The 22,626-nt window shown below is 37.6% G+C and overlaps 1 protein-coding gene across 4 annotated transcripts; it reads right to left on the bottom strand.

Annotated features, from left to right (window-relative positions):
- Positions 1-119: 119 nt before the first annotated feature.
- Positions 120-13,853, bottom strand: sap130a (Sin3A-associated protein a). 4 transcript variants are annotated; one of them, XM_043241602.1, is made up of 21 exons: positions 13,789-13,853; positions 12,884-12,985; positions 12,293-12,555; positions 11,963-12,127; positions 11,738-11,858; positions 10,979-11,103; positions 10,078-10,202; positions 9,833-9,977; positions 9,108-9,198; positions 8,913-9,017; positions 8,343-8,484; positions 7,953-8,071; positions 6,514-6,798; positions 6,200-6,377; positions 5,876-5,974; positions 3,534-3,889; positions 2,546-2,800; positions 2,224-2,349; positions 2,001-2,104; positions 1,772-1,885; positions 120-1,266 (listed from the first exon to the last, which is right to left on the bottom strand). In XM_043241602.1, the coding sequence occupies exons 2-21, from the start codon at positions 12,969-12,971 to the stop codon at positions 1,108-1,110; spliced, it is 3,165 nt and encodes a 1,054-aa protein (XP_043097537.1). In that variant the 5' UTR covers positions 12,972-12,985; positions 13,789-13,853; the 3' UTR covers positions 120-1,107. The 4 variants fall into 4 exon arrangements, with proteins under 4 accessions (XP_043097537.1, XP_043097538.1, XP_043097539.1 ...); XM_043241603.1 differs by having other exon boundaries at positions 12,293-12,552; XM_043241604.1 differs by having other exon boundaries at positions 12,293-12,557; positions 12,949-12,985.
- Positions 13,854-22,626: the final 8,773 nt, after the last annotated feature.

Here is a 22,626-nt window from a genome sequence, read left to right as displayed (position 1 = left end):
AATTAATTTTTTATATATATATATATATATATATATATATATATATATATATATATATATATATATATATATATATATATATATATATATATATAAAATAAAGAGAGAGACTACAGCTGTGACTATATTCAAAGTCTAAAATCTAACTTGACGTTTTTTTATTTGCAAAGTCTTGTGAAGTGCATTTAGTACCAAATGTACTTACTAAAGATTCTTCGTAAATGTATCCAGTTTTACTGCAGTAGTACATAATAGAGTACACACAGAAAAATAAATGGGTAAAAAAAAATTTTTTTACAAAACAGCCAAATTATTATTCAAACCCCAGAACATTATATCTGTAAAACAGCACAAAAACAGACTGTGAAAACCACGTCACTTCCATTAAGAACATTCTTACACTGAAACACAAAACAATACACTCATTCTTATCATATAAATTCACATAATTATACTGATTCTTTCAAGTACACATTTCATTGCTTTGTACTATCATCAGTCACTATAGCGCTTGAATGTTTACAGTGATGACAAAAAGAAAACTAGAAGGGTTAGAGGGCATCATATCTGGTTAGTACAAGACTATTATATTTTCACTGTAGACTTTCTGGTTAACCTGGAAACGATTAACTTTAACCTTTTGTATTTAAATGCACAAAAAAAAAAAAAAAAAAAAGAAAAAAAGAAAATCCACAGTTTCACCCATGTTACAAGGCACCAAAACATGGAAAGCTAGCACACTCCGGTTAGAATGTGTGCAGTGTGTACTTGATGTGATTCAAACTAAATACAAAAGTTACATTTAGCAAATATGACCTTTCTGATCTTTAAAGTTCATTTCAGAAAAAGCATCGCCTATACAACTAAAAAAAACAAGATGTTTCTTCTAAAATGAAATACTTCAGGGGAAAAAACAAAAAGCATTGGTTAACCAGGCTGCCTCATACCCAATGGACAGTCTGACAGTCCACAGTCAGCAGCAGTTCCTGTAAAAAGAGTTTATGACCGTCTTTCTCTCTCTTTGAGACTGTAAAAGTAGATGATTGTGCACAGCAACCTGATAAACCATGACAGGTCCAGCTTTTGAAGAGCATTCCTGTGTTCGATCTATGCCCGCTCCTTACGCTTTAATTTGGAGCTCTTCTTGGGAGTTCCGTTCTTGTTGAGCAGCTTCAAGACTCTGTCCTTATGGTCCAGTACTTTCATCATGGTGTCGCGAGCTTCAGCCACCTGATCCATCACCAGCTTGCAGCGCTGCATGTTGCCCTGGACAGAGTTGGGTCAAAAGGTCATGACTTTACAGTAAAGGTGTTATGGGTTTTGGGCCCAGTTTTTTTTCCCGTCAAATTTAGGATAGTTGTGGAAACAAAAATGTACTGTATGTGACAATATCTTTTACAAATGGCTTAATTTTAAGAGTTAAAAAAAAAAATAATAATGTTATGAATATTCCTATATTTAAGATTTAAAGACACTCTTTAGTTCTGTTGTATTTAGTTTTCAGCTTAAAAAAAAAAATTCTTAATGCGTAAGAGGAGGTCTACATTTTTGGTCCATAAATCATGATTTCTCTGGTGGGTTGGTATGAACACAGTGTTAATTTTGTTGTGTTGTGGCTTGTTTCTGAGTTGTGTTCTGCTAATTTTGTTTTGTTGTGTCTCGTTTCTGTTGCAGGTTATTTCCATTATGCTGTGCTCATTTATTTTTGTTGCGTCGTGTTTCCATCGTGTTGTGCAAATTTAGTTGTGTTGTGCACTACTGAGGTGCTAACCTGTATGAGCTCATTGATGCGGTGCAGGTCATCGTCAGCTCCAGCTCTCTTCTTTGGAATGAGGCCTTCCTGCAGGGTGGTCAGCCGGCTGTACACGTCATGTTCCAAGTTAGTCTGTGAAGGGAAGAAAGAAAATATATCTATATGCAGCATTAAGTGCACCAATATTAAAAGATAAATGTCTAATAAAGCTTCTGGTGGAAATGACACCATCAGCTGCAGAACCCACCAGCTGTAGCAGCTGTGCAGCACACAGGTGCACTTTCCAGCCCTGAGCTCGACATGCTACTCCTCTCTGATTGGCCATGTCCTGAAGGCTTCCTTTCTTCTCCTCTGAGGAGACAGTAGTGAGATGATTTTGATTCATGTAATATGACCATATTCAATGCTATCACATTTTAAAAAGAGCAATGAAAAACGAAGCAAGCAGACAACGTTCAAAATGTACGTACCTTTGACTCGGATGTCACTGTACCTCTGGAAGTGGTGATAGGCAGCCTTCCAGGGGTTACGGTACTGACGCAGTAGAGTAAGGGGAGGTCTGGGGCGGACTGGTACATAACGAACACCGTCCTCGTCTGCATTAATAAAAGCAATGTTACAACTGAACAGGTGTACACCTGTTTTGGGAGGCATTACAGATTTACGCTGCTAACCAATATTAAACAGAAATACATACGATAGCCACCTTTTTCCTGATGTAGAAACGGGCGCGACTATTTTTTGACGCGAGTACAAATTGGTCATATTTATATAAAACACAGATAATCTTACCAACATATTCCCTAGGTGGAGACTCGTGTCTTTCAGGTCTGTTTCCAGGGGCTCGACTGCTAGCTCTCTCTTCATCGGTGCTGTTGGTTTCCACCATCTCCGTCTCTTCGGTGGAGATCACATGCTGCTGTTTGCGGGGTTTCTTTCTAGGAGAGGCCCCAGGCAGGAGGTCTCCAGGTTGAGAAGATATGGCCAGGGTGGAGGCCTGGGAGGAGAGGGGTGGAGCTGGACCTGCTGAGGAAGGAACCATGGGCACTGCAAAAAAAAAATAAAGAACTCATAAATATGTTGAAATACTAAACATAAAAGGTAGAATATGAAAAGAAATGGTGAAATTACAATATAACATGATACTTTTGTGCAATAATAAACAGCCTTTAAAGTAATTTATTCAAAAATCGTCAGGTACATGATTTAGTTTGAAGGCCATGCGTTAAATAGAGCACCAGAAAAACCTGAAAAGAAGCAGGAATAGTACAATAACCAACATCATAAGGTCAGTTGGTTCTGGTGTTGAATATGAATATAAAATAGTAAAAAGAATTTCCGTTTCCAAGCACTTTTCGCTTATTGACTCTTTGGATATGAACATAATTTGTCTGTTAATATGATCATATTTTGTTACTCAGATACAGGCAGCAAGCAGAATGAGACAAAACATTGATATAGCCAAAACCATTGCATATAGTCGCTTATTATGGTAAGTTCGATGTATTTTGATTTTATCAGACAATGACGCAATTAGAAATTAAGATTTAAGGAGTACAGTGAGAGTGATTCCTGTCTAGTATTATTGGGTCCTGTTTATTAAAGTATACTTGTTTTATGTATGGCAACAGGAAATATACATGTGAACAGCTTTATCGGGCATTCGGTTGCATTACAGTATGCGACAGTTTATAGAACATATCCAAAACATGTCTAAACGCAATCTGGATGAAAAGACGTCATGACTATCTACTAATTAGCATGTGACAAGCACTCCTACCTGCTTGTGAAGTGTCCATTGGCTCAGTTTCCTGTTTCACCTTAACCTCCGGAAGGGTGGAGCTCAGGGCAGCAGTGCTGGTGGCCGCTGGCTGGGTGGGAGAAGCCACGGCATTGGCCATGGAGGCTGGCACAGGGGGAGTCACAGCCATGGCTGCAGGCAGGGCTGAAAGAACGGCAGTGGGCTGAGAGGGAGGTGTTGGAGCTGGTGAAGCCAGAAGGGTGGGAATGGCCTGTGAGTGATGCTGGGCAGGAGTGGACAGCGCCTGCTGCTCACCTCCGTGACTTGGAAGAGCCTCCACGGCTGCCATGACTGGGGGCGCCATTGCAACATGAACATCAGATTTGGGCTTCACTCTAATTGCAGAAAGAGCGGACACACATTATACATTCAAACTTGCATACATAAAACCACTTTTAGAAAATCAGATCACATTAACTGGTAACAGGGTTCCCACATTTGATTTTAAATTTGAAAAGTCATTTTATAGGGATCACCAGAGGTGTAAGAGTACATGAAAACCATACTTGAGTAAAAGTACAGTGAAAAATACTGTCACAAGTCATCAATTTAAAAAAAAAAATTAGAGTAAAAGTATTAGTGTATCTGATTTTAACAGTACTTTAGTTATACTAAATATAGGCTCAAAACTAATGCTTTGGAGAAGCAACTAATGTTTTGGAGAAGCTGGGCGAAACAGGCACAGGCAAGGATCTAGGTGAAGATATTTAACGGAAAATCAAAAACAAACAATAAGCCAAATCTACAGAGATAAGGAACAGAATGACATGCAAACAGACAACCATTGGAATTTAACAACTCACAAAGAAATAAAGAAACACTAGGACTGAGTGTGTGTGTAACACATATAAATATATATATTTTACACACACACACAAGCCTATCAAGCCAATGACTATAAACACCACAGGAAAAAGGAACACATAAAAGTGACAAAAGCACAGAAAATGCAACAAAAACAAGAAAAAATTGGATGTGTGAAGAGAGCAATCAAGCTTATTTTCTGAAATCAAAATATAACTGATCACCTTAAAATTACAAAAACACACAAAAAAACCTACATCCTTTGAAAAGGTTTCTTTAGTATAAGGGAAAAATTCAGTGCCCTGTAGTTGGCGATATCCCATCTTTTGTAGCATTAATAAATTCCTGCAGAAAAGCTAGGTGCCATGCAAAATGTAATGTAATGAGTTTTGATAATCATTCAAAACTGTAGTAAAGTAGAGTATCAAAGACATTAGAGAGGCTAATGTCTTTGATACTCAGTACAACTACAAAATATCCAAAAAGATGCTTAAGTTACATGCACTCAAGTACTTTACACCTTTGGCGATTAATCCCAATGTCTTGTCATTTCCAGCAGAGAAAATGTTGCTAAAGTGAAACAGGAAGAAATTTCAATGGCTGTTCCATATCCTTGCTTGGATGCGATAAAAGAGAAACAGCGAAATATTGTTTCTTCAGCAACATGGCGTTCATCCGAGTGTAAATTATTAAAGTTGCAGTCCATAAATTTTGTTGCCATCTCTGTGTAATTCTGCAAAGAAGTATAAATTAAAACTGCAGAGTGGGTCCGACACAAAAGTATAAATCAGCCTTTACTGTTCTGAGGAGGTGTATGTGTGGCTGTACACTGGAATCACAGACTCTAGCCTACGTTTAGAAGTATGACCCAAATAAAGATTTGCACTAGAGACTGTTACCTGAACGAAATAAGAAGAATGCCACTCTTGTTCTGACCAACTGAGGAAAAAGGCATTAATAGCTCTACCAGCGGTGATTAAATCTAACAATCACTTAGCTCATATCACAAATGGAAAAATTATTACTGGTACACTTCGTTCTCATACTATTAAAATTATAAACATCAGCAAATGTGTGACTAAGCATATATAGTACGTATTACCATTATACAGAATTTGAAATCTATTTGCAGTCTAATCTGTAATTGTCACACCATTCTAACTGTAAAATTATTTTTAACCAAAAACAGTTATGGACTGCAGCTTTAAATAAAAAAACCGGGGGTTTTTCACTGGTGTGGGTTGCTGCACTCAGAAATGGAGGCAAATTAATGCTTGTTTGCAAGGAATGTTTAAAATGGAATAAAAAATTGGGGACATCCTGTATAAGTGATCGATTTTAGTGAAAGGTCAAGGGGCAGTAGGTTCATAATATGCATTTGGAAAATAAACAGGGTGAATTTTCATTCTCAGGCCTGGAAATCACGTTTATCCAGGACTGTGGGAACCCTGTGTTAGGAACACTTTCTTTTGTCCTATTTTTATTAGGATAACAAAGGATCTTCAGGCAGGGCTTACCCCGCTGGGCGAGGGGATCCCGAGAGCCTTATCCCACTATCCACTCGGCCAGCGTTATGCTCACTTGGCTGCGCTGGGATCAGACTTTTACGCACTGCCCTAGAAATACACCCCAAAAGCGGTCTTATACTATTTTATCAACATCCGTTTTTTTAAAACGCAAACACATGATGCTGGGTTACTACTCAGAACGCCAGTAATGAGGGAGTGAATGAATAAAACTGTTCGTGCATGATGAATAGTTTGGTCCCTCAGTAGTTACCATACTATAAATACATATGCTATGAAACAGTAATTCAGGCTGTGGAAGGAAAGCTGACTCACCCCTCGTTCACAGGTTTTTTGCGAAGGATGCTAGGCCGGGGGGAGGACACGAGCGTGGGTGCACCTGTAGACGCCCCTTGGGGGTGTGTCTGCACCATCGTAGTGACAGGCTGCGTGCCGCTAAAAGTGCTCCCGATTGGATTAGTGACAAAAGCAGGACTTTCAGCCAAAACGACACCTGTACAACAAAACAGATTTCAAGAAGCACAATAAGCGAGCAAGTGAAAATTTCCTCCATTTTGATTTCGGATTTAAAAGATTTATTTTCAAAACAAAGTTTCTGAATATCTTTGAAAGGAATGTGCTAAACTTACCTGGTGGTTTTGCTTCTGACTGCGGCTGTTGTGTGGCGACTGGAGTCTGCTGTACGCTCTGTGTGCTGATTGGTGCAGTGGCGTGCAGCCCCTGAACTCCTATTGGTGCAGGCTGAATGCCCTGAGCAGTCATAGAGGCTGGCTGGATGTTCTGAGTGCTGATCTGGGCAGACTGAAGTCCGATGCGATCCACTGCCATAAGCTGCATGGGGTTCAAGTGCACAGTGGTGGCAACACCAACACCTGCCTGAGCAGGAAGAGCCGAGCTCTGAGCTGGAGCCGTGACTGAGAAATAAAGCACAGAGTCTTGGTTGGAGGTCTAGGAAACATTTATGACCTGTTTGCACCTGGTCACAACATGCATTTTTCGCTGATCGAGTACCTATGTGATTTGTTAAAACGTTTCCATCTACACTTAGCTACATAATTATGTCTTTGCAAAATGGATATAAATCCAATCTTAAATACCAGAGCTATATGCAAATTTAACAGAGTTTACATCAATGAAAGCAACAGATGAGCGACGCATTTTATTCATCATCTGCTTATCTTAGGATCAAAGAACGGAAGAGGAGAGAGTGCAGTGTCAGAACTGTAAAAATAAATTACTTGTACTATTTTTAACAAAGGTAACTGTGTGTTGAGTGAAACTGGCCTGTGGTTCACTGTAATTCCCCCTACATAAGTGTCTGCATCTTTCAGTTTCATTTTGCAGTTTGTGCGTCACCTTTTTGAACAGATACTTAGTAACTCATCTGCGGAAATGCGTGTCATAGGTAGCACGGGTAAGAATGAATAAGCAGCAATAACCAACAATACGTAGTATTCATCAAAATGACATTTTTTTCTTTTATGCCAACAAATAATTTGAATATTAAGTAAAGATCACGCTCCATGAAGATATTTTGTAAATTTCCTACCGTAAATATATAGATGCATTTCTGAGGACTTCATCTGGGCAGTTTTAAAAGCAATATTCTCAATATTTAGAGTTTTTAACTGTTAGATTTCAGATTTTCAAATAGTTGTATCTCAGCCAAATAATATTGTATCCTAGCCTATTTATTCAGCTTTCAGATGATGTATAAAACTCAATTTAAAACAAATTGACCCTTATGATTTTTCATGGTTTTGTGGTCAAGGTTCATATCATTTCAAGGTCATTTCAAACTTGCACTCGTTTTTTTTTTTTTTTTTAAACAAATTGACATATTTAGTTTTAACAACCAGATGCATTTACACTGTCATCAGGATAGCAGCCCGGACCCCTTTCTGAAGTTGTTATAGTGACTGGATGAAAATCCATCTCGAATGCCTTTCAAAGGGAATTTACACTTGATTTTTTTCAGCCAGATAGCTATCTAATCAGAGAAATTTTGTGATTACAGGTGTAAACCGGCCCTTAGATATTAGCATAGAGGTTCTGGTATGTTGTTTACCTGGGTAAGGGCGGATGGTGGAGACCGAGCTGGTAATCGGGGTGTAGGTGTGGGTCAGAGGATACGGGGATGAGGGGTATGTGGGTACGAAGTACTGAAACTGCATTGGCACTGACGGCCTGCAGAAGAACAAAAACGGTTAACACGAAACAAGCTTCATGACACAATTCACTAACAAATGATAACTGATTGCTTTGGTTTAATTGAATTAATTCAGGGGTGTCCAATTTGCTTCTGGAGGTCCTGCAGATTTTTCCTGAAGACCTTGATTAGTTGGAGCTAAACTCAGAATAGTGGTCTTCCAGGAGCAGGATTGAACACCATTCGATTTCGTTCAAGATTAACTGCCAGGGCTTAACCATCACAAGAAGACTTTTAAGAATAGTTTACCTGTTATCGCTGCGTGCTTCCATGGTGACAGGGTTTGGAGAAGATCGATGACCTGGGATGGGAATGAGGTTGGTTCTTTCCCCTGGGTACTCTGGCTGGATGCGTGGGGAAGTGTGGGCAATCGGTTGAGGAACCACTTTAGCTGGAGAGGCCAAAAACATTAAGCAAGAATGAAAAACAAGAGTCAGTTCTAAGATTCTAATCCTAAAATGAATGAATGATTCAATTAATCAAATCAATCAAACTACAGACCAAGAAAGATATCATTCCATTCACAAAAAAGCTATCAACTATGAATTTTAATTGCTGCCTCTCTTCAGTAATTGACTACGACTGCCTCCTAATAGTCAACCATACATTAGTGAATAGGAAGAGGCTTGGATTGAAATCCAAATTTGGATTGATTTGCATCACTGATTATAATGAATTTTGTCATCTGGTGTAGACACAGGGTTACATTTAACATTCTCAGTCCTGCAACTCAAACCTTTTTTGATTTGATTCGAAATCTTTAAACAAAGAGTAGCTATAAACTTGAATGCTATAAGCACGTGAATGGGTTGTGCTTACCGACAGGGATGGCAGAGGTGGTTACAGCTGTAGCATGGGAGGAGTGAGAGGCCATTGTCATGGTGACAATAGTGCTACTGGTCAATTGAGTATGTGGTGAAGAGCCTGTTTTGGGGTACACAGAGTTTAAAATAAAGTCATGAACCGCACACAAACATTTTTTCTTTGTGAATAACGTTTGGGGAAAAAAGTAACCTGTAGTGGTGGCTGATGAAGCAGTGTTGGTAGCTAAGATAGGAGCCACAGTGGCAGCGGCAACCGGGGTCACAGTGTTGAATATCGGTTTCTGCAGAAAAAGAAAACACCTCAAAGTTCATAAATAAGTAAAAGAATGAACGTTTGTGGCATTATGTTAAAGCAAGAACACCGTAATATTCTAATAGGCTTGCTGCGATAGACGGTGTTGGTGGTGATACTGGTGCATAAATGTGGTTAACTAACCTAAATTAAACAAACTGATATGAACTTCTTAGCGGACTGAAGGAAGTACAGATTTTTTTTACCAAGAAACTTCTTGCACAAAATAAATTCAAGGACTTCCATGACCTGTATCTGTGTATGCTTATTTTCAAAACCTTTCCAGGGAAAAAAAAAATTGATTCACAAACTTTCAAGGATTTCAAGGACCTGTGGCAACCCTGTTACTATGACAACAACTATTTACACATAATTACATACAAGTAACACTAAGCTAAACCCTAACCATATAATATGTAGTTAATTAATATTACTCCGTATTTAAATATATAATTACATTGTAGCAAAGAAACAAAGTTTAATCAAAAATATTAATTAAGAAATTTATTTTACAATTTTATAAATCAAGCCATCTATACTATAAAAGCCTCAACAGGATCATAATATTTGGAGTATGTTTTCCATAAATAATTTTAGATCTATAGGATCATAGTAGGACTGACCTGTGTCACGGTGTGAGGTGGCTGGGCCTTCTGGGCTCCAATAGCTGGGTGGGAGGGAAGGGTGATGCGCGTGGCAGTGTCCCGGGGAGTAGGGGGACGCTGGATGTTGATGGTGGTTGGTGGAGGGTGAATGGTTACCGGTCTCCTAAAAATGCAAATTCAAAATTATTGGAATAACACCAAACAATATTTTGCCAGTATAATAATGCCATCAGTTAAGAGAGCAAAAAGATACAATAATTTACCCATGAACCATCTCTGCAGCATGTGTGACAGGGGTGTTGATGACTGGGGACTGGGTTCTAGCAGCTGGGATGGGAGCCACCATAGTGGGCAGAACAGCAGTCGAGGTGGTTACTAAAGGTCGAGACTGTGAATATAGACACTGTGGGTAAATATAAAAAAACTAAAGAAAAACGCCACAGATGTATGAGCCAGACTTTTTGAAAAAGTGCAGCAAAAGCGATGTACTACACATGTTTGCATGTATGCACGTATGATTTTCTTTGTTGTACTGAACACTGTTGTGACGATGCAAAAAATAACATTATTTAGTGTACTTATATAGTGTAACATATATAGTGTTCACACAGTTTAAGGCTTAAAAAGTGCATTTTCCACATACCGTATTTTATCGCTCCCTATCGATTTTTACAAAGCTCATCATTCTGAAATGCTAGCTGTGCTCTGATTGGCCAGCTGATTGCGTAAACATTTGGGTGGTTTCATCCAAATCTTGACATAGACAACATAGATTTGTGGGGCCATGTTTAAATGAGGCATTTTAAGAAGTGGACAGGACTTTAACTTTTAAAAACAATATCTCTGTGGGATTGAGACTTTAGTCTTTGCCACTTTACGGATCTTATATTTGTAATAGACCCAAAGATTAAGATTATTCAATTTTTGCAAATTTTTATAATAAACATACATTTTTGCAGTTGCAGCAAGCTCTTGGACATTTTATGGATCAAAAAATTGTGAGTAAAAATAGACATCCTTCTTATACAATAAATCATGAACAAATGGAAAAGTCATAGTAGTCTATAAATATTTCAGTAGACAATGGGGGGGTCATGGAGTCAAAAAGGTCACTTTAAAAGCCGTTTAGATCCTAAGACACAGTAAGTTGAAAAGCCTCTGCACCTGAATAGGCTGATGTATAATGTGCTGCACAGCTGCAGGTTGGCTAGGGCCTGTGTTTCCTCCTCCGGCTGGTCTGAGAACAGTAGGGCCTTTAGTGCTGGACATGACAGCTGCAGCAGCTGCCCCTGAAACACCAAACACAAGCACAAATATTGCACTATTACAGTAGGTTACAATTCAAGTCAAACAAACACCACAAAATTCACCTTCATTGCATTAATGGTGTCATTTACAGCAGCAAACATAAAAATATTTAAAAAGGTTAAAAGGAAATGTAGTAAATGTAACAGAGTAACAAACCTAGTTGGTAAATACACAATGTTTTTTCCAAAGCCAAATTCAATGCTAAATACAGTTGAAAATCAGGTTATATACTCTTGTAACATGCATTTTGATCATTGTACATTTGACTTTTTCTTATGTATCCACACACACACACATATGTATACATATACATATATATACATATATATATATATATATATATATATATATATATATATATATATATATATATATATATATATATATAAAAAGAGAGAGAGAGTGTATGTGTGTAATATTCACTAATAACAACAGCTGAATGAAATTAATTTTCCAACATTAATCAAATTCATGTAAAATATCTTTCATCTGCAAAAAAGTAACCAAACCATACAGTTTAGGAATGACAAGAGGGGAAGTAAATCATGAACCGAGCTCCATTTTAGGTGAGCTATCCCTTTATGGAGTCAGTTTTGTATAAGTGAGGTTGCTGACCTCTGGGCAGATGGGAGGTGAAAGTGTGGGGAGAAGCAGGAGATGCGATCTGTAGAGCAGGTGCACTACCCCTGAAGATCTGCACGTTAGTGGCCATTAGCTGATGCAGGTTACTCTGCCCCTGGAGAAACATTATTTAAACACAAATTGTTTGTTTGAATAAGCACACTGTAGGTAATCTAAAGAAAACTGCCCAAAGTAGTGCATGGTTGTGATACTACATACCTGCTGACCGCTGATGGTTGCCACTGGTATAGAGGCCGGAGCGATGCTGCTCTCAAGAGGAACTGTGATATGTCCAGACACTTTGGCTGGAACAGGTATATGACCTTGGCTGACGGCCGGAGCAGGTGCTATAAGACGACTGGGCATAGGTGACTTCAGCGGGGCCTGGAGAATTAAAAAAGAAATAATTTCTGGGTTCAAGTTGTCTAAAAGCTAAAGTGATTATGTGTAGGTAGGTAGATAGACAGATTTTGATGGTACTGATCATTACAAATAGGCACATAATACTTCAACAAAATCACAGGAGCAAAGAAAGTGAAATGAAGTTACCTTCACTGATCCCTCGACACTGGACTGCTGACCCTGTAACAGTTGGACTGATGGGGCGGCCACAGTTACAGGAGGGCTGGGCTGGATAGGCACATGCTGGGGCAGAGCAGGAGACTGGCCTAGAGCTTGGACCTGTGGGTAGGGCCTGACCACCACCGTCTCCTGCTTATCGTCACGGAACGATGCAATTCCACCCGCACTGCCGCTGCCAGGCGGAGGATCCTGAGAGCGATCCACTTCACGGCTGCTGTCCTCACTGCCTACTGCAACACATAAGCAACGGGAAATATTATAATTGCCATTTTTCAGTTGTAATGTAATATCCAATTATATTTTTTTCTTAATTTTTAAAATGTTTATTTACAAGATTTACAATACTACAATGTTACTACAAGCACAGCAAACCTGATTTTTTATATTTTCCCCCATCACAAATGCAATTTTATTTAAAAACAACAACAACAACAACAACAACGTAACTGACGGTGCTATGGATTTCTTGTAGCAAGGAAGCATTAGTTAATATTAGTTAGATTATTTTAGATTTTTAATGACAACCTTATCTGTTACAGATAACCATAAAAAAAAGACCTGGTTGTGTGCTGCTGTCAGTAGACGCCTGACCCGGTCCAGCTCCAGAAGGAGGCAGTGCAGCTCTGGGAAACTGCTGGGAACTCATCTTGTGTCTGTTATCTGTCGGAAAAGCCCAATTACAGTTGAACAGTTTTTATATCGTAATGTACTAAAGTGCAAGGATAAATATCACAACACAAAAAGAGCTGGAGAGCAGAGTGTGCTTTAGAGCAGAAAGGGCGAAATCCTGCTTCTGTCCGCTGTGCAGCAGAGTTTACTCACACTGTAACGTTACTCTTATGGGTACTTTTCAAGCAACCTCAGAGATTTAGAATAACACGGTTATGATTCGTCTAACCGCGGTTGGATGTAAACACGCACGACGGTGGCCCTGATCGTTAGTGTTTGAGACTTCGGCTCTGGAGTTCAGTATGGCACATGTATGATAGCAGTTCATGTTCAGACACGGAGCACAGCAATTATTTGCAAAATAAGCACATGATCGAAGAAAACCAACAACAAACTAGGATCGATCTACTGCTCGGACCACACGCTAATTTCCATTTGCTCTCTTTTACCAAGTAAAATTCACTAACGCTTCAGTGTTATTAAGGCGCGATAAGCACTAGCTGATGACAATACCAATCACTTTTGGTGCATTAATGTTTACTTTATTAAAACGCAACCGGTTACACGAGAAAATCATCCAAACAGTCATCAAGATACGATAAAATATTAAGTTAGATGTTTCAGATCAAAACAGAGGCGTTATTGCTGGTTGACAAAAGCTAACGTGAACCTATTAATAAAGTACAGGTCATATGCAGGAAGTATGGGCTTTCTTGCTTGACAACAATATGGAAATGTAGTACAAATACAAATAAGAGCTATGAGGTAAAAATATCAAACATTGTAAATACTACCGTGTGTATCCCTCTCTCTCTCTCTGAAGCTATTCTCACTCCATAGTGTGAACGCTGCATCAACCAAAAAAAAAACACGAAATGGCGGACCGGCGCAAACGATTTCAAAATAAAAACCCCCATTTTGGTCTTAATTTCTCTTAATGTTTAAGAAAAAAAAAATAATAATAATAAAAAGCATCCATGACGTATGGTTATATAAGATGTATATAAATGTTTTACCTGCCAGTACTTTTATTTACAACATTTATTTATGTTCGTCAACAGACTCCTTCTCTTTCCCCCTCAATTGAGATCACTCAAAGTTCATCAGGGTCATAATCCTAAAATACCACTTTAATAATAATAATAATAATAATAATAATAATAATAATAATAATACAAATGGTAGGCTAGAATTTTGTGAATTTACTCTGTGAACTATGTAGTGTACAGCTGAACTGAATGAGGTGACAGAAGTTACCCTCTTCCCGTAACCACAAGATGAGAAACTCTATTAAATGTTTTATAAGCGGCACCTTATACAAAACTAATAGAATGTAGAAGTGATCAAAGCATTGTAGAGTTTATGGTATCTATGCTGAACGTCTGTTTATGATATAATGGTAGTTTTGATTTGATTTATTAATTTATTAATATATCATTTTACGGTTATGCAAAATGAATTGATAAACATATTATGATATTCTGTCTTAAGTTTATAGTTTTCAAACGTTGGCTAACAGACAAAAATACCTTAATTTTCATGTTACGACAACATATTTTTAAAGATTCTTCTCACAAATTTGAGAATGTGACTTCACAGCACTGCAGCCCTCACCTGCTTTTTACATAGGTTTTATTGACAAATAATAACCTTGTACTTTGAGGTCAGAATGTCTGATTTGGATGTTTAGTCTTGTACAGAGCCAGATTAAGTTATTTGTCGTGGATCACTGTCAGCGTGTTCCTACAGTGTTCGCAGCAGAAGCAGGCTGTAACTGGGTCAGGATTTAAACAGCTGAAGATCCTTTTGTTCAGAGGTACACACTCCTGCAGAGTGGTACTGACATCAAACACCAATCGAATACCAGGAGGACAACCGATATAGACAGCCACATTCTGCAGAGAGGCAGAGAACATGACAAAATGAGCTTCAAATAGCAAGAAAAGGAGAAGAGAACAGAGTAAGAGAGTGAAGATGCGCGAGCATTATATTATGGTCTACTGAAAGCAATCTGAAATGACTAACAATAATAATAATAAAAAAACTAAACATACAAACATACTGTATTTACATTGTCAGTATCAACATCAACTGCCAATAAATGTATTATTTTAAATCAGTGAGTTTTCTTATTTTAATGCTGACTGAAAAGCAGAAGTTTCCTTGGAAACATCTGACACATAAGCATTTCTTCATTTCTTTCCGTCACCTAGACAACAGACACAAGATGGTTACAGTAAGTACTGACGTTTCTAAAGGTGTTTATATGGTAACTGCCTTATAGATTACACTAATAAATCACTTTTTATTACGTTGTGGGATTCTGTCCCATTTTGAATTATTTAATTGCTTATAGGAATAAAATAAGTACAATAACATGTCTGTGATATGTTTGTGTGTAATTTGTGATAAATGAATGTGCTAGCGTTCTTGCACTCGCAAACACAAAAAAAGCAAAGTAAGTCAAATGCAACAGTAGAGAAATAGTGTTCACTGCTAAGTGACTCTGGACCACAATGCCAGTTCTAAATAGCACGGGTATATTTGATATAGCAATAACCAAAAAGACATTGTATGACTCAAAATGACATATTTTTCTTTTATGCCAAAAATCTGGATATTAAAATAAAAAACATGTTCCATTAAGATATTTAGTAAAATTTTCCTCTGTAAATATATCGATTAGTAATATGCATTTGGACAACTTTAAAGGCACTTTTTACAATATTTTGTACCCTCAGATACCAGATTTTCAAGTAGTTGTATCTCAGCCAAATATTTTCATATTCTAACAATCCATACATCATTGTGTGAGTGTTCTAACCTGTTTATTACGTATGAGTTACATACATAATAGACATGAGGTTTTAAGAACACAGGAAATATAATGAAGTTGTTTGGTACAAATAAAATCAGGAAGTCTGAGCACTGTGCGTGAGAGTATCCTTTTCCATGCTTAACTTGTCATTATACAAGTCCTGTACTAAGTTTTGCATTATATGTTTTATCTGCTCCAAGCTGTATTGTTGAGGGAGAATTTCATTCAATAGGGGATTAAACGTTTTACTTTTAAATAAATGGCATATGATTTCTACTGAAATGCATTTTATGCTGTCCACCAGATGGCACAACTAAACTAAATAATCAAACATTACCTACAAACATCAAGTTTCTTTAAATAGCCTAGATCCACACACACACACACACACACACACACACACACAGCCACAATTCTACAAAATAAAAAACTCAACCCGCAGAAGTTAACAGTGCAGATATCAATTTAAAATGTAATAGTAAATGACCCTTGTGACATTTCACTATTAATGTAATTCATGTACTTTGCAATAGCTAAACAAACTCATTGATATATTATTTTAGACTTAGCTACTCCATAAAATTAATCTCTATAAAAGTTTTTTTTTTTTTTTTTTTTTTTAATCTCTCCTGACCTTCAGGGGTAGTAGCAATGTTCAATGTTTCAAAACTATCTTGTGCTGATTGGTGACACAAATTTGGAGCAGACAAACAAAAGCTTTAGGTTTCCTGTCTGGCCCAAGTCCAGAAAAATTCCAAGAGGTTTTTAGAATGAAGCCCTGCTAGTCATTTTCAGTTCATTTCATTCCTCAAAAGACAGCGTCACACACTCTACTCTTTTCTTTGTTTTTCTTGAAATCATTCACTTTTGCCTCATAATGATATTACAAAATAAACAACTGTTATCAGTTGATGTTGTTGGGTTTTTTTTTCAAAATCATATATTTTTATGTGCTCAGATTTTTGGCATCAAGTATTTCAACAAAAAAGGGTTACGGCCTAAACTATAAAAAAGCTCCACTTAACTCTTAAACTACTATCAAGATACCTCACGTTATTGTCATGTTATTTTATCCTCCTTAGAAAAAAAGCAATAAAGTCTGCATAATCAAATACCCAGGATGGGGTTTAGAAGGTATAACAGACAGTTTTAGACCTGAAAAGTCCTAGTGCATGGATAACAATCCCACGGCTTTAGCTTCATGTTACTAGCACACATGTGGGGCATTACATCACGGGATACCCAGGATGTTTGGCAACACTGCTGTACTCTCATACGAGTCAAAACTGTTTTCCTGGATGAGTGCGAGGCTATTTCTGTCAGTCAAGTAAGGTGCTTCTTGCAAAAGCTCAGGCATGTGTTGAGACTTTATTTGGATCAATAGAATTTCCCATTAATCTAACAAATCTTATCATTTAGTTTGTTTGGAGCAAGGACCGTGTAATCTCTGTATTTTTCCACGAATGGCTTCACTTAAAGCTACAGCACAGGAAGAAAAGAGAGGCGGTGGATGCCATGTGTTGTCTTTTATTGTACCTTTGCTATCGGTATTTAAGCAATATGAATAAATTATTATCTAAGCTCCTGCTGGAAGCATTGCTTAATATCGTACTTTTGCGTAATACTTGATTGCATTTTAAAAATCCACTAAGATCCTGCACAATAAACAGTTAAAAACTCTTGTGTCACTAAAACATGCATGACTTCATTTGCCCTGTTGGTATCAAAGGTGAAAGTATCGCATTAAATGAATTCAATGCAGTTTTCTAAACCGTGGTCAAGGCCTGGAGAGGGCAGAAATGCGCCAGCATGAGATGAGGACAGGTTATGCGTTACACGTGCTAGAGTGCAAACATTCCAAAAGGTTATGCAAGAGTAAAATAATTTATTTAGTGACAGGTTTAAAACACACATAACCTCTAGACGAAAACAGACCATGCTCCGATCTTAGAAAGCAGATTTAGTAGGGATCCATAAATGCCCTCTCAAAAGAAATTATAATTCTAGTTCCGCGCTTCTCATCTGTTTACCCTGGAAAAGAAAAGTATTCAGAATCGACGCGGATAACATCACTCACTCTCAATCTTTGTTTCTATGTTTGTTTTTTAGGTCAAAGATGTAGATAATTCTAGGAGCTGCAGAAAACAAGCAAGCTTTAGAAGAATGTGTGACCAAAAGGTTTTTTTTTTTTCCTGTGGCATTTCAGGCACTTTTTTTTTTTTTTTTTTACAATGATACACAATTTTTGTGGCACGTAGACAAGGTGTGGATTTTTAAGGTTTAAGTCACTTAGGGTATGTTTAAACAACAAAGATACACTTTGTGTAGAATTTCCTTTGCACTTTTTTTTTTTTGCAAAGGTAGCTTTGCATACAGAAACCATTGTTGTATCCCCTGCTGGATAACGAAAACAATTAAAAATGCTGTATTATGCATGCCAGGCCAGTAGTTGGTGAGGTCTGGGCCTTTGTGAAGAAACTCCTTGCCTGCGAACTATAGACTGGAAACGTAATACACATATTTAAAACCCGTTTTCAAAAGTTTGCATTTCCAGGCACCCCAGATACTAGTGTCATGTAAATGTTTGGCCAAAACTCACGCTTTCATTTTTTTTGTAAATGTGTCGTAAATGTGTTCAAAAATAAATACATTAATTCTGGCATAGGAAATTTCAACTGTAGAGCATTTTTCTTCTTCTTCAATCCCAAAGAAAGCCATAGTGCAAAAAAACATGAATAAGGTCCTTTTTGGCCTCCAGGATCACAAGTGTGACCTCAAAATTTAGACTACCAAAATGTACAGCGACTATTGATGAGTCTAAAAGGGTAGATGATATATACACTTACAGACATTGCCTACATTGCTGTATGTAGCAACTCGCATTTGTCGGGCCCTGGAAAAGCTTATTTTTTCCCCCCTGGCCAACAGAACATTCTAGATTCTTCTGTGGCTCATATGCAGAAAATTGGCAATAAAACATAAACATCCATCCAACTCCTTCAGTCATGTGCATGTGGCCTCTAATGTGCATGCACCAAAGGTTAATCCGAGAGGGCACTTAGAAACAGCCATTTCTTCACATTTCTCTCCAAGCCACGTGCAAACATGAGGCCAGAGCATGTGCGCTACTAAATAAGTGACGCTGTCCATCCTCACCTGTCAGTGTGTGACCGGGATTGAGCTCTTGTGAAACAGCATAGTGAACATTCCTGTCTACAGCATGCATTACATAGCAGAGCGAGGACCTTATCTGGGTTAACACGGTATGCCGTTACTGGGAAAAATCATCACATGCTGGGTAAATCAAATCGTATCTGCGAATAAACGTTTCAGTGGAAGTACGGAATTCTGAAGTTGTTTCTGACAAACATGAAAACATTTGAAAACCGATTGCTATTTCCCAAGTCTCTTCATAACACACGGACATGGACGTAAATACAGGTGTACGGATGCTTCGCGATGACTAATTCATATTTGCAATGCTGCTACATAGACGCTTTGAGTCTTATGCCAGGTAATTTGAACACTTCATCAGTCTGGCATCCATCAGGCATGTCTGACCTTCCTGAGGAGCTCTTGATATAAGTCGTTGGATGTTCTCTAGACTGGGGCACAATAACAGATCATAATTAAGCTATCTTTAGAATAGAGTCACAGTGACGGAGATTAGAATTTGCTTCATCTAGCCTTTATTCCAGTTTATGTAAGGCCTCATCTTGTCATTAAAGAACATGCTGGAGATAAAAGACAGAACATCATCCTGTACTGAGAATTTTGCACACCATTTTCAAAAAAGCTGAATATTTAAATGTTTTTGATAATTAACAGTGAAATTATTCTAGAAATTTCTAGAATTATTCTAGAAAAAAAAAAAACGTCTCTACAAAATTTGAGGTGTGGTTGTGTATTTTAAGCAAATTGCATTTTAAATTAAACCAAAATTATTAATTTGACTAAGTAATTTCACTTGTTAAACCTAATATATAAAAGACGTTTAAACACAGCTGACTGCACAGAAACCTACCTCACCCTAATACACCTCACTGACTAATAGGAAAGCCATTCTGAGCTTAACATTGCATAAAACATGACAAAACACCTGGGTGTCAAATTCAGCTCCCTATGACAGGAAGATGATACTTTTGCACTTCCTGTTGCTCCACCTTCAGCACTTTTCAAATAGCAGATAGAAGAGATGCATCTGCCTGAAAAGATTATCCTGACTCAGTAACACCACACCCTCCCTTTGTGGAGCCCTTTTGTGCTGTCGGGTTAGTTCAAAGCGGTTAATTGGTTTTAAGGCATATAAAACAAAATGTTATTTTGTTAGTTTGCTTTCTAATCTAAATTTCGATAGATGAATTTTACACTCTCTTAGTTTCAGTTGTTCAACTGTATTTAAATTGAAATGTTTTTACTTGGTACATTTATGTTGTGTGTGATTCAATACAGATGGGCTTCAAATAGCTGCCAAAAATATTAGGTATTTTTCATCATAAAGCTAATTAAAGGGAGCACTATTGTGCTTTTTGTTTTTACACTTCAACTTTTAGTGGATCATTTTACTGGATTTAAAATATATATATATATATATATATATATATATATATATATATATATATATTACGAAGCATAAATTCCAATCCAAAGTGAGGTATTCTGTACTCCCTGAAATGCTTCAATTGTAGTCCTGAATTTTCTTTACTTGCCACAATATCCTGAATTTAAATAATTCCTGCCCAAAGCATACTTTAATAAACATAAAGGCCTGGGCAGCCCTTTTTTTAAATAGTAACTGATAAACCTTTTAAAGACAGACCTGAGGTGGGCTCTAAGGTTGTTAACCAGTTCCAATCCGTTCATATTAAATTTAACTCATAAAAAAAAAATCTATTCCCATGCAAAAAAAAAAAAAAAAAGTTGCAGCAAAACAAAACACGCCAATAAAGATCTTTAGAAGGATATAAAGATTTTTGGGTATTATGAGCTGAAACTTCACAGACATGTTCTGGGTCACCTGAGACTTATATAATATCTTGTAAAAGAGGGATAATAGGATGCCTTTAAAATTAGACAACTGTAACTGTTCTTTGGAAAGGAAAGGGGAAAGAGTTGGTGAGGTAAATTTATTCCATCCACACTCCTGGAGGTTTTGGAATCTCAGCGAGTCTCCTTGGGAACTGACGGAAAACACAACATTAGACTTCTTGAATTGTTTTTCTAGATATGTGTAACTAAGGTCCTTGACCAAGAACATGTTACTAAGATCTTCGGATCATCTGTAAAGGCCAGTACTGACAATATGTTTTTCATTTGAGTCAGTGAGGGCATCACTGGAAAAAACTATTTTGAACATTAATGGGAACCATTTTTCCCATTTTTAATCATGTAAAGAGAAAGCATGAATGCATTTCATTGATCAGTGAGACACAAAAGAAGATATTTTGAACAATGTTTGAAACTAAACAACGTTGGAGCCTACTCATTTTTGGATAAAATGGGATTTCTTTTTGTTCTACAGAAGTAAGTAAGCCATTTAGTAAGTAAAAGATGACAGAACTTCATTTTTGGGTGAACTGTCACAATTCACTAGGAACATCACCTATAGCAAAAGAATTGCTGTACATGATTATCTGAACAAACTGCAGATGTCTTCAAGGCTTTTACATTTTCAAATTGCAGATGTTTCTGGAATGGACCAAGTCCCTGATGGTTACACTGAAATTTGGGGAGCCTGGGAAGCCTGCTAAAACAACTAGAGTGCCAAGAATGACATTCCCCATGGAAACAGCGTGAGATCTTAGTATGCGCACTAACAGATGTTGAAGCTCTTAGTCCACCAATCTGACCCCTCACCTAGACAGAACACCAGAAATTAACAAGACTATTCAACTGAGGCAAAAGCTTTCAGTTACATACAAGTAATTTATAAGTCCAGGAACCTGCCGTTACGAAAGGACAGTGATGATTCTGAAAGGAGGTGACTGCTAGCACACCAGGCCATTGGTTGACCTTGAAGTGTACTGGAGCCCCCTGAGGAGTGAGACATTCCAGCAGGAGCATTCCCTGCATCTGTACTCCTTCAGCTGAGAAAAGTCACACTGATCTGTCACAAGCAAACCCATCGGCCAGGTATCTCGCAAAGCATTTATGGAATGCCAGCTCACACCTACTGAGGGAGGCATGCGAGGCAAAATATTTATCCTGAAAACAGAAACCCACTGAAGAACGCACACTGTCCTCTTCTCAGTGGACTTATTTAACACTGTTAGGTGTTCTATAGCTTTTAAGCAATCAAATTGCTCAGGGTGTGCGTGAGGATCATCATATTAATGCATAGGCTACTACAAAACAGTTTAACCTGAAACAAGAACACATTAAGTTGGTAGGCTGGAAAAAGACTAAAAAAGGCTGCTCTTATACAGTGAATCATTTGTCTGCATTCTTTTGAAAACTATTTAAAAAATGCATCTGATGAACAGAACTTGGGAGTCAAAGATCTTGAGAGATTAATGCTGCTGACAGAGCAGGGAGGAAAGGTGAAACTCTACTAGGCACGTTTTTTTATATAGGTTTGTGCCTTATACAAACCCACTCTTAATAAGATTAAAATTAAATATGAAAAGTGAGACTCCTCTATGAGGCACCGGTCTCTCAAAATATTCCTGAATATTTGGTCCTGAAGTTCAAACCCTGATCAAAATCACCTACCTGTACATTTCTGTACATTAACGCTGCAGAACTTGTACAAACTAGTATGCTTGGATGTCAATGATTAGAGTTAGGGCAAAGCTTTCCAGAGTAGGGCCAGAAT

Source organism: Puntigrus tetrazona, chromosome 6 (assembly GCF_018831695.1).
Source record: "Puntigrus tetrazona isolate hp1 chromosome 6, ASM1883169v1, whole genome shotgun sequence".
Lineage (NCBI taxonomy): Eukaryota > Metazoa > Chordata > Actinopteri > Cypriniformes > Cyprinidae > Puntigrus > Puntigrus tetrazona.
The sequence above is the reverse complement of the archived record's forward strand: the minus strand, read 5'-3'. Positions and strand labels throughout refer to the sequence as shown.